The sequence below is a fragment of the Gadus morhua genome, chromosome 20 (genome assembly GCF_902167405.1).
Source record: "Gadus morhua chromosome 20, gadMor3.0, whole genome shotgun sequence".
NCBI classification, from domain to species: Eukaryota; Metazoa; Chordata; class Actinopteri; order Gadiformes; family Gadidae; genus Gadus; species Gadus morhua.
In genome coordinates this window covers 24,594,632-24,608,256 of record NC_044067.1, presented here as the reverse complement: position 1 = coordinate 24,608,256, position 13,625 = coordinate 24,594,632, and the positions used below count along the sequence as shown (strand labels likewise).

At 41.8% G+C, this 13,625-nt stretch overlaps 2 protein-coding genes and 1 long non-coding RNA gene across 3 annotated transcripts; all 3 read left to right on the top strand.

Moving 5' to 3' along the window:
- Positions 1-6,842: 6,842 nt before the first annotated feature.
- On the top strand, positions 6,843-7,398 carry LOC115532806 (uncharacterized). The gene is made up of 3 exons (XR_003974120.1): positions 6,843-7,014; positions 7,140-7,236; positions 7,326-7,398. It is a non-coding gene; the product is annotated as an uncharacterized LOC115532806 (long non-coding RNA).
- An 85-nt stretch (positions 7,399-7,483) lies between these two features.
- On the top strand, positions 7,484-9,952 carry LOC115532848 (uncharacterized). The gene is made up of 10 exons (XM_030342821.1): positions 7,484-7,742; positions 7,884-7,998; positions 8,087-8,149; positions 8,414-8,468; positions 8,682-8,773; positions 8,862-8,979; positions 9,072-9,173; positions 9,270-9,437; positions 9,652-9,813; positions 9,939-9,952. Exons 1-10 carry the CDS (start codon positions 7,675-7,677, stop codon positions 9,950-9,952), a joined length of 957 nt encoding a protein of 318 aa, XP_030198681.1. The 5' UTR covers positions 7,484-7,674.
- Positions 9,953-10,981: 1,029 nt separating this feature from the next.
- On the top strand, positions 10,982-12,030 carry LOC115533572 (uncharacterized). Its single transcript, XM_030344123.1, has 2 exons — positions 10,982-11,162; positions 11,284-12,030. The coding sequence occupies exons 1-2, from the start codon at positions 11,103-11,105 to the stop codon at positions 11,836-11,838; spliced, it is 615 nt and encodes a 204-aa protein (XP_030199983.1). The 5' UTR covers positions 10,982-11,102; the 3' UTR covers positions 11,839-12,030.
- Positions 12,031-13,625: the final 1,595 nt, after the last annotated feature.

Here is a 13,625-nt window from a genome sequence, read left to right as displayed (position 1 = left end):
GATGTGGCCACGGAATTTGCTCCAATGCAAGTAAATGACACTGTTATTCCGTGGCTCACACATGGATCCCCGTTTCAACGAGCGAGTCGACCACGGGCGCTTAACTCACAGTCCGTGGTGGTCTCACGGAATCACTTAAATGGTCCGTGATGTGGCTACGGAATTGACTCCAATGCAAGTAAATGACAATGTTATTCCGTGGCTCACACACGGATCCCCGTTTCAACGAGCGAGTCGACCACGGGCGCTTAACTCACAGTCCGTGTTGGTCTCACGGAATCACTTAAATCGTCCGTGATGTGGCCACGGAATTTGCTCCAATGCAAGTAAATGACACTGTTATTCCGTGGCTCACACACGGATCCCCGTTTCAACGAGCGAGTCGACCACGGGCGCTTAACTCACAGTCCGTGGTGGTCTCACGGAATCACTTAAATGGTCCGTGATGTGGCTACGGAATTGACTCCAATGCAAGTAAATGACAATGTTATTCCGTGGCTCACACATGGATCCCCGTTTCAACGAGCGAGTCGACCACGGGCGCTTAACTCACAGTCCGTGGTGGTCTCACGGAATCACTTAAATGGTCCGTGATGTGGCTACGGAATTGACTCCAATGCAAGTAAATGACAATGTTATTCCGTGGCTCACACACGGATCCCCGTTTCAACGAGCGAGTCGACCACGGGCGCTTAACTCACAGTCCGTGTTGGTCTCACGGAATCACTTAAATCGTCCGTGATGTGGCCACGGAATTTGCTCCAATGCAAGTAAATGACACTGTTATTCCGTGGCTCACACACGGATCCCCGTTTCAACGAGCGAGTCGACCACGGGCGCTTAACTCACAGTCCGTGGTGGTCTCACGGAATCACTTAAATGGTCCGTGATGTGGCTACGGAATTGACTCCAATGCAAGTAAATGACAATGTTATTCCTTGGCTCACACATGGATCCCCCTTTCAACGAGCGAGTCGACCACGGGCGCTTAACTCACAGTCTGTGTTGGTCTCACGGAATCACTTAAATCGTCCGTGATGTGGCCACGGATTTTGCCCCAATGCAAGTAAATGACACTGTTATTCCGTGGCTCACACACGAGAGAGAGAGAGAGAGAGAGAGAGAGAGAGAGAGAGAGAGAGAGAGAGAGAGAGAGAGAGAGAGAGAGCGCGCTCGCTTCAGAAGGGGTGTGGCAGAAAGTACAGTGCACCCTAGGTAGGCTATGCGTCAAAACCACAAATGCAACAAAGGGTCCATGCTTTGTATTATGGAATATGGATACTACAATTTTGGCAGCAGATAGTGTGGTACACACTCTATTATGTATCGTGCTCATGCTCACGAAAATAATCTATTGAACTGTGTCCCAGAGCACGGTTGTCTGACTTATTTTGTGCTACACAGAACACAAACCATAGCCTTTCAATTGGGATATTTGATTCGACTATAGAAGGGGTGTGCGCTGGTACAGGGCACCCTCTTATGTATGTGTCAAAACAACATATGCACCAAAGGGTAAATGAAGTATTAGAGATACTCTGATATCCCCTTTTTTTTCAGCAGACCTCCTCAAATACATTTCGTGCTCATGCTCAGGAAGATTAATCGATTGAATCGTGTCCCAGAGCATGATTGTCCGACTTTATTCGTACTGCAGAACGAAATGTAAACCCATGCCTTTTGGATGGGAGCGTTTCTCAGAATATAAACAGGTAGCTATATAAATATGTATATAATAAATAAATAAATATGTAATTAATTAAATACGTCAATACGTCACTCTGAGAGATGCGCACGGACATTGACGCAGCCGCGAAAGCAAAACACCAGGTTCATTGATTGAACGAGCCAGGGTTATTTTAATTAATTAATTCAGTTATCATGTCATTCCTCTTCATGAGTGTTTATTGACTATTCCTGGTGATTTAAATGCTCATTGCAAGCTTCCTATTTATGTCTAGTGTAGGCTATACTGTCAATAAGCACCCTCCCCGTCCGATATGGATATGGAGAATACGCCCCAGTGATGGTGGTGTCATATCTATGAAAGAGGGCATTCAAATATGTAACGGATAATGTATAGAATAACATATTAATTAAATAATTAATTAAATTAAGGGTGGTTCATTTTGTTTGATAATCTCAAAATATTTTTTTTTTTGTTAGAGGACTTTTGGTGTAAACCGAAATCGTATGATTGGCCCCAAAACCAATTTAAATATCCAAAAAATAACTATTTTGTTGCTTGTCCATTCACAAACCCTTCCTATCAACTTCGGTTAGGCCTACAATGTTAAATGTTAAACTGATATTGCCTCATAAAATGTAGCCTAGGCCTATGTCTTATTTTTATTATGCAAACAAACTCAAAATACTCTTGCAAACCATTGCTGTTTTATTGAAACTGGTCAGCGATACACAAAAAACACATAGCCAACAAATGCAGAGATGACCAAGTCATTAATTAATATTCGGGCGATTCGGTTGACATTGTGGCTGCGCGTCATAGCTTCGTCACACAGTTACACATTGCGCCTTTTCCAGTCATTGCAGGATCACTTTCAACAGGTATGTAGCCTATTTCCTGCATGTTTAATATGCGTTTAATATGCATTGTTATATAAACGTTGTCTCAGACTTTTCTCGTGTTAGCTAGAGCCATTATCTCTGATTAGTTAATTTAGCTAGGGTTATCAAAACAGGTGCCTATTTTTAGACAGCCAGCATTATAGTTGAACTATGTGCGCAATGCGTCGCGTTCCTCTGTGTTTGTGCAAATACCAGATGTGTAGGGTATTACATGAGCGCCATGTACATTAGGGATGGAGTGCATGCATTAGGGATAAGTGAAGTGGAATAGTGGCCTGGATTTTACACGAATCACGTACGCACATAGTAGCCTAGGAGCCATTCGGTCGGTACTAGTTCCGCGTTCCTCATCCTTTGGGTCGAATCTCGGGAGGTGACGTTCTGTTATTCTTCTGTGAATCTAAAACTCCGTGACCACGCAGACGCTTCGACGCAGTCATGAACCTTGCAAAGAGTACCTGAGACACTCAGGGAGTGAACGCTGATTGGCTAATACTATGGAGGTAGATTTGTGTCTTTATTATGCAATCAAAAATAATAGGTTTGAGAGCAAAACTTTCCACACTGCAATCAAAAAATAGATTTGAGAGCAAAACTATCGACACTGCAATCAAAAAATGTTTTATTGCAAGATAAATAATGTGATAAAAAAAATATTAATGGGAATCCAAAAGTTTTGTTTGCAAACCCAAAAGTTTTGTTTGCAAATCCAAAAGTTTTGTTTGCGAATCCAAAAGTTTTGTTTGCGAATCAAAAAGCTTTGTTTGCGAATCCTAAAGTTTAGCTTGCGAATCCAAAAGCTTTGCTTGCTGTTGAGCTGAATCTCGTGGGCGGGACCTACACCGAAAGATGTAAGACACGTCTCTATTGGCCAGTCTCGATTGGAGTGACAGCTTGGCAACATCCGAAAAGCCGCTGTCCCCCGACCGCCTCCAGAAGCAGATTGTCGGCCTGACGGACAGGGTGTTCGTTTGTGCCTCTCAATCCGCGGCGGCGGTCAACAACATCGCCCTGCTCTCCTCTGCCATGGTCTCCTTGTCGGCTGACAGGGAGGCCTACGGGATATTCAGGGCGCGCAAGCGCGCGCACGGGACAAGCTCATAAGGCGAAGCCTAGACGGCGTAGCCTACATGAAATAGAACTCCCTCTCTCGTTACTAACTGTGGATGTTGCCAAGCTGTCACTCCGATCGAGACTGGCCAATAGAGACATGTCTTACATCTTTCGGCGTAGGTCCCGCCCCCCCAGATTCAGCTCAACAGCAAGCAAAGCTTTTGGATTCGCAAGCAAAACTTAAAGGTTGGGTAGGTGATTTGCGAAACGCCAGCAGATTTTGAAAATACACAACTCAAATGGTCCTACCCCCTCTCCTTCAACGCTGACTCTGACTCCACCCATTCCAAGTACCTGGACGCGCAATCATGCACGAGCGCGAACAGAGATGCGCGAGAGAGAGCCAGGCTAGAGTAGGTTTTCGTTTAACAACATGGCACTACATTCAGCTGTAAGTTGCACCCAGTACCGCGGGAAGTAGGAGTGCTGGGGGTGCTGCAACACCCCCTGTCCGAGGCCCTGTCTTATCACAGAAAACGATCATTTCTAAAAACTCCGGCCAAAGTGGAGATTTCTGAAAACGCCGGTTATGTGTTGTCGTGTCAACGGGGAGAAACGGGATTTTAGGTTCTGAAGCGTCACATTATGCACCAGGAAATGCTTAACGTCATGTGAGCGCCCGCTGTACCGTATTGGTCCGAATATAAACACAAACCCCATTGTAAGACGACCTATATTTGGAAAAAAGATTTGAAGACCAGATCCGTTTTTTATGAAACATAAATTGTATTCATTGAAATAATATACGAAAATAAAAAGGCATCGAATAAAACACTGCATTGCCACTAAACAGTAGTGCAAATAGGCCGTACTGATGTGTACACCAAAGACTATTCCTGACACTCCTCTGCCCCGCTGTGTTCGCTCTGGCTGTGGTCGCTCCGAACTGTTTCGGCCCGTGGCAAAGCGAGTCATCCTCGCTGCTGTCCAACGCATTTTGAGACGCAGCATTTATTTAATGCTCATATGACCTAGTGCTGAAAAAAGGTTATATGAAAAAGTGTGAGGGTGGCGGGGGTGCGCTAAACTTGTTCTGTGAGCAGCTGGATGTGAACGATCGATTTTCAACTGTCCGCGCATGCACTGGTGTAATTGAGCTGCGCTGCTATACATCTTTTTTTATCAATGTAACGAGTTGCGAGTCTAGTGCAGGCTGAGTTTTTTTTTTTCCCAGCACCCCCTGCTGAGAATACGTTCTCGCTGCAATGGTTGGACCAGATGTTATAAACATTAAACGGTCACATAAATCATTACTATTTTTAGAAAATGTATGTTTGTTTCATATAATTGTATTGGAAGTCCTGGTTTTCACTAGGGTTGCCGCGGTGTGGACATTTTCACAACGAGTAATACACTCGTCTCCACACCGGTATTACCGAGTATAAACGGTATAAACTTTGAAACTAGGTCAACCGCCACACAAGCATCGGTTTTTAGACCCTTCTCGTCCTTCAGTTGCCGCCAACGTTCGAAAGCAGCGCCTAGGATTATTCTTGATTTCAGTTTTTCTCTTTCAGCGTTTTTATTATCAATTACTCTCTGAAAAAGAGTTTTCCTTCTCTTTGCTGGTGGTGGTGGTGGTGGTGGTGGGGATGGTGGCGTCTTGTCTGCCATGGAAATTGTCTTCTACTGCTAGGTCCAAATGTGGATTAACTATAGTTCCAGTAGCTACCGCAGGATAACAACAAACAGGAGCTTGCTCTGGGTCACGAGTACTGCACGAAGGGGTCGCGCGCGGGGCGCGGGGGAGGGGGAGTGCAGTACGACCGTTTGATTGACGTACTTACTGTCCAATGCAACTCGGTGGCAATGGAAATGATTGGCTGGAGTTTTTCGAGCCCTGCCCGTTCCACAGATGATTGACTTGTTTAATTTTCATGTCAGTACTTCTAACTCAGTGGCTGTAAGCGGGTTATGATAAGGATTTCAAGTAATTTTGCAAAAATGGCCAAAAAAGCAAATCACCTATACAACCTTTAAGGATTCGCAAGCAAAGCTTTTTGATTCGCAAACAAAACTTTTGGATTCGCAAACAAAACTTTTGGATTTGCAAACAAAACTTTTGGGTTTGCAAACAAAACTTTTGGATTCCCATTAATATTTTTTTTATCACATTAATTTATCTTGCAATAAAACATTTTTTGATTGCAGTGTCGATAGTTTTGCTCTCAAATCAATTTTTTGATTGCAGTGTGGAAAGTTTTGCTCTCAAACCTATTTTTTGATTGCAGTGTGAAAAGTTTTGCTCTCAAACCTATTATTTTTGATTGCATAATAAAAACCTAATTTACATCACTCATTGACTGATTCTGTTGGTTTTTCACAGTGTTTGATATGTTAAAACATTTCCTTTTTGTCAGAAAGCAGTGATAGTGACATATGGTATAGTGGTCTGGCCAACTTTGTGGATGTTGGAGTGGGATTTTCGAATCACTATTGTAACAAGCATATAGAAAAACAGATATTTTCTGTTTTGCAATATGTCAGTTGCCAATGCCTGCCCAAAGGGTAATATGTGGTTGCACTGAAGAGGCTGAGGTTACCACTGGGAGGCATATTGCAGTGGTCACTATAAATGGTATGTCCTGGAAGTCACACTTTTTGTTTCAGTATCACAGAACTTGCACCCCAACTTAACATCTGCAAGCACGGCAAACTTCAATTCATCAATATACCAGCAATTACCAAACGTTAAATTTCTTGTCAAATGAAACTATTATGACTATTATCAATCAACTTTACCACAATTGTGTCTGTGAAACATCCTTAGTGTAATGTTTTTTTTTTCACAGGACGATACGAGATGTGTTTACCCCGAAAGGTCTGCTCTTGCTGCACAACAGAATGGACTCCAGGGGTAAAGGACCTTCTACAGTATAATTACTGGCCAAGCACTACCAACTGCCAGACTTTATATTCGTTTGATGTTTTTGAGGCATTTTCAAACATAAAGTTGGCAGCTCCCTCCCTGTCGAAGCATGCTTTTTTAAAGCTTCTGGAGCACCAGTCTGTTCGAGGAGGAAGGGTAAGTCTGCCTGAATCGCATTGTAACACACAATTATAACTGTATTTGTAATTTTGTGGGTATGTTTCTTTTTTTGAAATCCTAATAGATTTTTTTTTCCTTTCATAGCCAGGGAAAATCTGTGCAGATATGTTCCAGAGGAGCTACTTTGAATATTGCTTATGCAAGCACACAGAGGACACAATGTCTGAAGTTGACCCTTTTTGCTGTCCAGCCTGTCAACCTGATATGTTGGCAGTATGCTGTGATGGCAACCGGAAACATTATCGTTTCAAAAAGTCAAGGGGGTATGTAAATATTACACAGACGTTAATGTAGCTATTTGAACAACAACATTGTCATTGAAATAGTTTCATGTCGAGTAATGTGTCGTTAGTTAAATAGGCATTTTGTGATCATTTGCAATGCACAGAACTGAGGAACCCTCTTTATATGAGGGCTTGTTCATAGCCAAAGACGATGAAGTTCTGGCCTTTCAGGAGAATATCAGAGGAAGCAGCGGGGCAAGAGTAAGTTTGATTCTGCATACCACAATCTGTTTATGTATGTGTGTAAGGTATGTGTTTCTAGTCGAAATGAGTAACAGCTGACTTCACAGGCAAATGACAATGGGACATGTGGGGTGTCAAGGTTCAGGGCAAGTAAGGAGGCCTCAAAGAAATCTTCCTCAAAATTGATGAAGAGGGCATACAGGTGGCAGTCTGCAGGTATGTTGGTATGTCAGAAGAATGTTATTGTACAGTGCCATTTGCCACTCATGTTGTGGACACATACATCTGAATGTCATATTTGATGTACAGTAAAAAATCAAGAAATGTGAGTGTGTGAGGTTTTGAGCAACTCTTTGTGTGTAAGTTGATGATTATCCATATTGTCTCTTATCAATCAGACATGGGATATTATTGCGAGGACTGAACCACTACCGTGGCGAAATATTTGCCTACCCCATGTTTTTGAAGAAAGAATTGGGAGAGAGGGCAAATGTCACTTTCTTCTGCATGGATGTTGTCTGCAGGTAATTTCTCTTTGTCAACCTACTGTATATTAAATGACAAGTACCTCAGTATTTAAGTCAGGATCGTGGTTTTAGATTGATGTCCCAGCAAAATGTGTTGCAACGTGCGTAATACCCACTAATGTTGCTCTTGTTTTGTAGGTACTGGCCCTACCTAAGCAAAGTGGTTGATGAGTTTCCAGATCTTCAGCCTTTGATGCATATGAGACCATTTCTCAGTGTAATGCACGCCAAAGCACATACAGCAAAATGCGAGGTACCTGAAATAATAATAATGCTTTACATTGCACTTTTAACATTAAGTAAAAGTGCAATGAAATGAATGGTAAAACACTATGTTGCAGGTGAGATGGGGTGGCAGAAATCAGGATGGAGCAGGGAACACAGTTGGAGAGGAAGTTGAACAAGTATGTTATTACTGTCATTATTGAAACGGTGGACATAGGACTCTTAGGACTCATTCGCATCATGCGAATGATGATGCACATCTGCAGGGAATGGGGAGAACAGTTACTCTATTGCCGCTTCAGAAAATCAAACATGCTGTATGACTGGCCTATGTATTCACAAAATGCTTTGAATCAAAGACAGGATCTATTATGTTTTTTTGAATGTATTTTTTGACAGTTTATATAGGGATAATTTAATTAATGTATTGTCTTTACATCTAGGTGAACAGCTTTCTCTCCAGGGCAGCTCTTATCACAAAATACATGACAAAAGCAGGTTGGTATAGCACATTTAATGTTATGACACAATACACTGACACCATAAACTGAAGAGAACGCTCTTAAGACAGACTTATTATGGTATTATTATTTTATGTTATTACACACACTTTTAGAACAAGTCATGTCCATCAGATTTTCTCAACTGCAATTGCCTTTCCAATGTGAATCTGTCCTATCCAGCATGTGGATTTATTTATGTTTAAATTAGGGAGAGAAAATATGCTGACGCAACAGGCCATGGGTTGGAACAGAAAAAAGACAGAGAACCTCCACAAAGCTTTGGCCCAGAGATACGTCACAGTAAGCTCATTGATAAAGATCTGATGAACACTTTTTTTTGCTGGAAGATGGCATGAAATTGTTTTACCTTTTTTTTTGTGTTTTCAAGTTCTCAGAGAGGGCAAAACTGGAAGCTGCCAGCCTCAGTGACTTTCAGCAAAAGCAAAACCTCACTCAGCAAACAATAGAGCAGTGGGTGTTTGATGTCCAGCAATGGGCAGTCACAGGTAAATCAAGCACATTGCAACAACAACTATTCAAACATAAAGTGGATATAAATTGGAAAATGAAATGATCACTGACTGTCTTACCTATTTAGATCGAGTCTACACACAAGGGTGTACAGAGGACCTCAGGGCAGAAATAGAGACCATCACAGTAACCCTCCTACGCAAGAAGCAGGACCTCTATCGTCAGCATGGTTTGTTGATCGCTATTGTAATGGCACATTACAAAATCAAAAAAAAAGAAAAATGGTGTCCATGACAGTTTTTTAGGCTATTGTTTCACTTTGCAGATAGCAACCAGACAAGACACAGCAAGCGAAGAAAACTTAGAGATTTAAAAAAAAAACTAAGAGATAAGGTCTTGCAGTACAACGCATCTGAAGAAGATGAAATTGATGAGGACTTGGCCTGCAATTTGACGGAGGGCTACATCCTGCCATGGGAGAGAAGTGAAGATGGTATGATGTTTTCCCTTCTGACTAAAACATAAACATAATTCCCCCTCTCAAATGCTTCATTGGCATGACTGTTTGAGTACAGTAGTCTCTGTCTCTCTCTCACACTCTCTGTCTGTCTGTCTCTATCGCTCTGTCCCTCTCTCTTTCTCTGTGGGTTTGTAATGTTATCAAAGTATTCCTTTTTTATATTTCCATCACTTTCCTCTACCTACAGGCCACTCATTCAGATTGAAAAGGTCACTCTTTGACCGAATTATGCTTAAACGGTATGAGGAGGAGCAGAGCATCCTCATCAAAGAAATTACACAGCACATCATGTCATTAAGGAAGGAGATAAAGGGAGTGGAGAAACTCAAAGACAACATTGGGATGTTCGGTATGTTGAATTCTGAACATTTATTTTCCTCAAAATGTAATTCAAAGTAAATGTTATTTGTGACATACAAATATACAGGTATACATGAAACGAAATGCTTAGTCCCTTGACTCCTGACCCTGCAGTGTGTAATAAGTAAATAAATAGGAAAAAATAGGAAGAATAAAGAAAGAATGTTTTTGAAATTCTTGTTTTGAAAAAACTGTTTCCCATTTTCAATATTTTCTATTTCAATACAGATTTTGGTGACATGTCAGAGGATGCTGCAAAAGGTTTCGAAAGTGTCCTCATGTGGAGGTCCACCGAACTGGAGAATTCATGCCAACAAGCTGTGAGCTCATACAGTGCTATAGTTGATGAGTTAAGCCTGCCACACACATAAAGATAATCGGGCTGATTTTGCCCCGATTTTCCCCCTTCCGATCACGGACAGACATCGCCCGATTATCTTAAGCTCTTAAGATTATTTTATAAGATTCTCTTGTAGTGTGTGGTGTGTTAAGAGTGAAATTCGGCCGACAATCGGCTCCGAAATCAGTCGGCGCCGATAATCGTAAGTATTAAACATGTTCAATATTTACGATTATCGGCGGAGAACGTTGTGGTGTCAAATCGTCTTGTGTGGGGGGGAAGCCGACAATCGGGAGTCTCCAACGTGACGTAATATTGAATTTAACCAATAAAGAGCAAGCTGACTGAACACGGAATTATAACGAGCTATCTCCATGGCTACGATATCCCTGAATACCACCAATATGGCGAAGACAGTTAAAGTTAGATGGACCTCCGATATGGAGGATAAACTTGTCGAACATTGGCAAACACACGAGTGTTTGTACAATATTTCCTCAAAGTCCTACCACAACAGGAATGACAAGGACAGGAGTTGGCATGAAATTGCCACCGCGATGGACATACCAGGTAAGAAAACAGTCTAGCTCCGGTGACCGTTACATACGTTGTTTTATTATATTATAGTTATTTGCAACAGAAAGTTTTAATTGAAGTAAAGCAGGAAAACCACTATCTACATTCCTTATCAGTTATTATTGTTGTTATTATTATTATTTTTAATTATTATTATTATTTTATTATCAGTCATGTGATGTGACCAAAAGTGAGAGAGAGGGAAACAGAATGAAAGAACGACTCATATTTCTTGGTGATATTTAATTGCAGTGGAAGAAGTACGTGCGAGGGCAACGTCACTGAGAACGCAGTACTCCAAGCTTCTGAAAAGCAAACCAAGTGGTAGTGGAGATACAGCTTTAACCAGCAAACAGAAGTGGATGCTGAAGTCCTTATTTTTTTTAAAAGCACATGTCGTCCAGCGTGCTACAGAGACCAGTGTAGGTGCTATACTGCTGTAGTTATTACTGTAGTTCCTGATTGTTACTTTATTTTAAATAGTTTCATTAACAGATATAAACAGAATAAATATGAAAATACCATCTCATCCTGTTATTACAGCTTCACATGTCAGTGAAAGACAGCCTGGCTGTGGAGGAGATCCACTCTGAGGCAGAAGAAGGTGCGTCAGAGGTGTCAGAGCTGCCAGAAGATCTGGAGCCAGTTGCCTCTTCTGGAACAACACCACCACATGCCTGTACTCCTGAGCCTCCAAATCTGGCCAAGAAACGCAAAAAAGTCCAGTCACCTGATGAAATCGAAATTCAAAAAGTCAACATCCTCCAGCAAATGTCTAAAGTCATAGCGGAAAATAGAAACAGGCCAGTGCAGACAGACAGCGACACCACTTTTGGTGTACAGGTTGCAGCGGAGCTAAGGAGTATTAACAACCCAATACTAAAAACAAGGGTGAAGCGCCAGATAATGGCAGCTCTATATGAGGCTCAGGAGTCTGAACTCAGCATGTCCTCTCCAACATACAGAAGGCCACATCCCTATCACCCACCCTCAACTGGCCAGATCCCCCCTCCACAACTCCCCTCTCCTCTCACATACACAGACACAAATTTTCAGCCATACACCAGCTATCGGAGGATGCTGGATGAAGACACATAAACTATGTATGATGTTTAATGTATTTCTTTTTGTTGTATTTTAATGATTGTCCTATAGCTTATATTTGTTATTCTCTAATGTTTGTACCTATTGAAAATAAACTACATGTACATTTATAATGCAAAGATACTATATGAGTCCATTTGTGGTGACTACCAAAAAAGAAACTTTGATTAGTTACCTGATGGTGGCTTGAGGAGTAAAATTAGCTATGTGCAAAGTTGATCTCTTTTGGGTGATGTTCCCATTTATTGTAACAAAAATAAATAAATAAATAAATAAATAAGGTACTTAAACGAAGCACAAAGCAAATGAATAATAGCTACACCATTTGTATTTTCAAACTAAATCAGTACATAAACAAACAGTTTAAAAAACTCTAAATGTAGTTGTCCTGCCAGGGAACCTTGCCTGCTGGCGTAACAAAGTAACTTTTCATATTGTCTCTGACTGCTTTGGCAGCCATGGAGCTGTTGCCACATCTTCCAGGTTGAAGAGGGAGCATGGCTCACAGGCCATCTCCTCGCCAGGTACCCTCCACAAGCCTGTGGTTTTCGTCCTCTGTGTCAGCCAGCCCTGCAGGTGTGTATGGGTCAGACCTCACCTGACGCAAGTAATTGTGGAGACACACAGTAGCAAAAACCATCTTCTGCACCTTGTCAGGGTTAAGCATTATATTAGTGAGGAACACTCTCCACCTGTTAGCCCATATTCCAAACCCATTTTCAACAACTCTGCGTGCACGGGAAAGTCTGTAGTTGAAGACTCTCTGTTGATGTTCCATGTTGCGGAATGGATATGGTTTCATCAAGTCAAGGCGCAGAGGGTAGGCATCATCTCCAACAAACAAAATCTTTATGTGTGTGGCAGGCTTTAGAGATTGAAGACACCGAACAAAGGGTGGATTTAGGAAGGAAAATATCAGGGGGGTTTATTTTTGCTTTCTGTTAACTTTGTTCTACTTATATTTTCCCTCTGTATTGTATCCCTATGTATTGTTCCAGGCGCGTCGTTAGCAATTGAAAACATCCGGGGCTTTAGCCCGGGGGGGGAGCACCGTCCTGACTCCTGCGTGCTACGGTATCTTAATTAATTAAATAATTAATTAATGAATTAATGTATCGATTAATTAATTAAGGGCGCCCCCAACACATAGGTCGCCTATGCCGAGCGCCAGGGCAAAAATAAGACATTAGAATAGCCTATATAGCCTGCGTGCACCTACCCGATGTCAAGAAGCCATCGCTGCTCCGACGGACCTTTCTCCCCCAGCCAGGCAACGGCAAGTAAGTAGTGGTCTGCTTTTATGTTTCATTTTTAAGTTATTACTTATTGTCAGTGTAGGTTTAATGTTACAGATAAAAACATGCTTTATATTTAGTCAGAATTTCAGAGTTCTAATGTTTTCCCGGAATATGCATTCCTAAACTGTTCACGTCAAGTTCTCTTTAAGATCGCATGAGATGATATGTGCTATCGCGCGACCTGTAACCAGGAAGTAAACACTCGCTTGCATGAAATGATATGCGCTATCGCGCGACGTGTAACCAGGATGTAGATTTAAATAATGAAAAAATAATCTGTTACTTGCTTATGCTGTATGCAAGTTGTTTAAGAAGCTTATCTCCATATAAATCTGAGCTGTACATGAATCTGTTAATGAAGTCTCATTTCGACTCCTTCCTCCACTTCACTATTCATGTTCTGTTGCTTGCAGTTAACTACAGCCGCCCTTCCTGGGTAACGCCACCACCAATCCCTGGTCATCCATTGAAGCCATCTCTCTC

Coding starts and splice junctions, on each gene's coding strand:
- LOC115532848 (XM_030342821.1), top strand. CDS start 7,675: ATGTTTTTGAAGAAAGAATTGGGAGAGAGGGCAAATGTCACTTTCTTC. Junction 8,980..9,071: donor CCAGCAATGGGCAGTCACAG/GTAAATCAAGCA, acceptor TTACCTATTTAG/ATCGAGTCTACACACAAGGG. Junction 9,174..9,269: donor GGACCTCTATCGTCAGCATG/GTTTGTTGATCG, acceptor TTCACTTTGCAG/ATAGCAACCAGACAAGACAC.
- LOC115533572 (XM_030344123.1), top strand. CDS start 11,103: ATGCTGAAGTCCTTATTTTTTTTAAAAGCACATGTCGTCCAGCGTGCT. Junction 11,163..11,283: donor AGCGTGCTACAGAGACCAGT/GTAGGTGCTATA, acceptor CTGTTATTACAG/CTTCACATGTCAGTGAAAGA.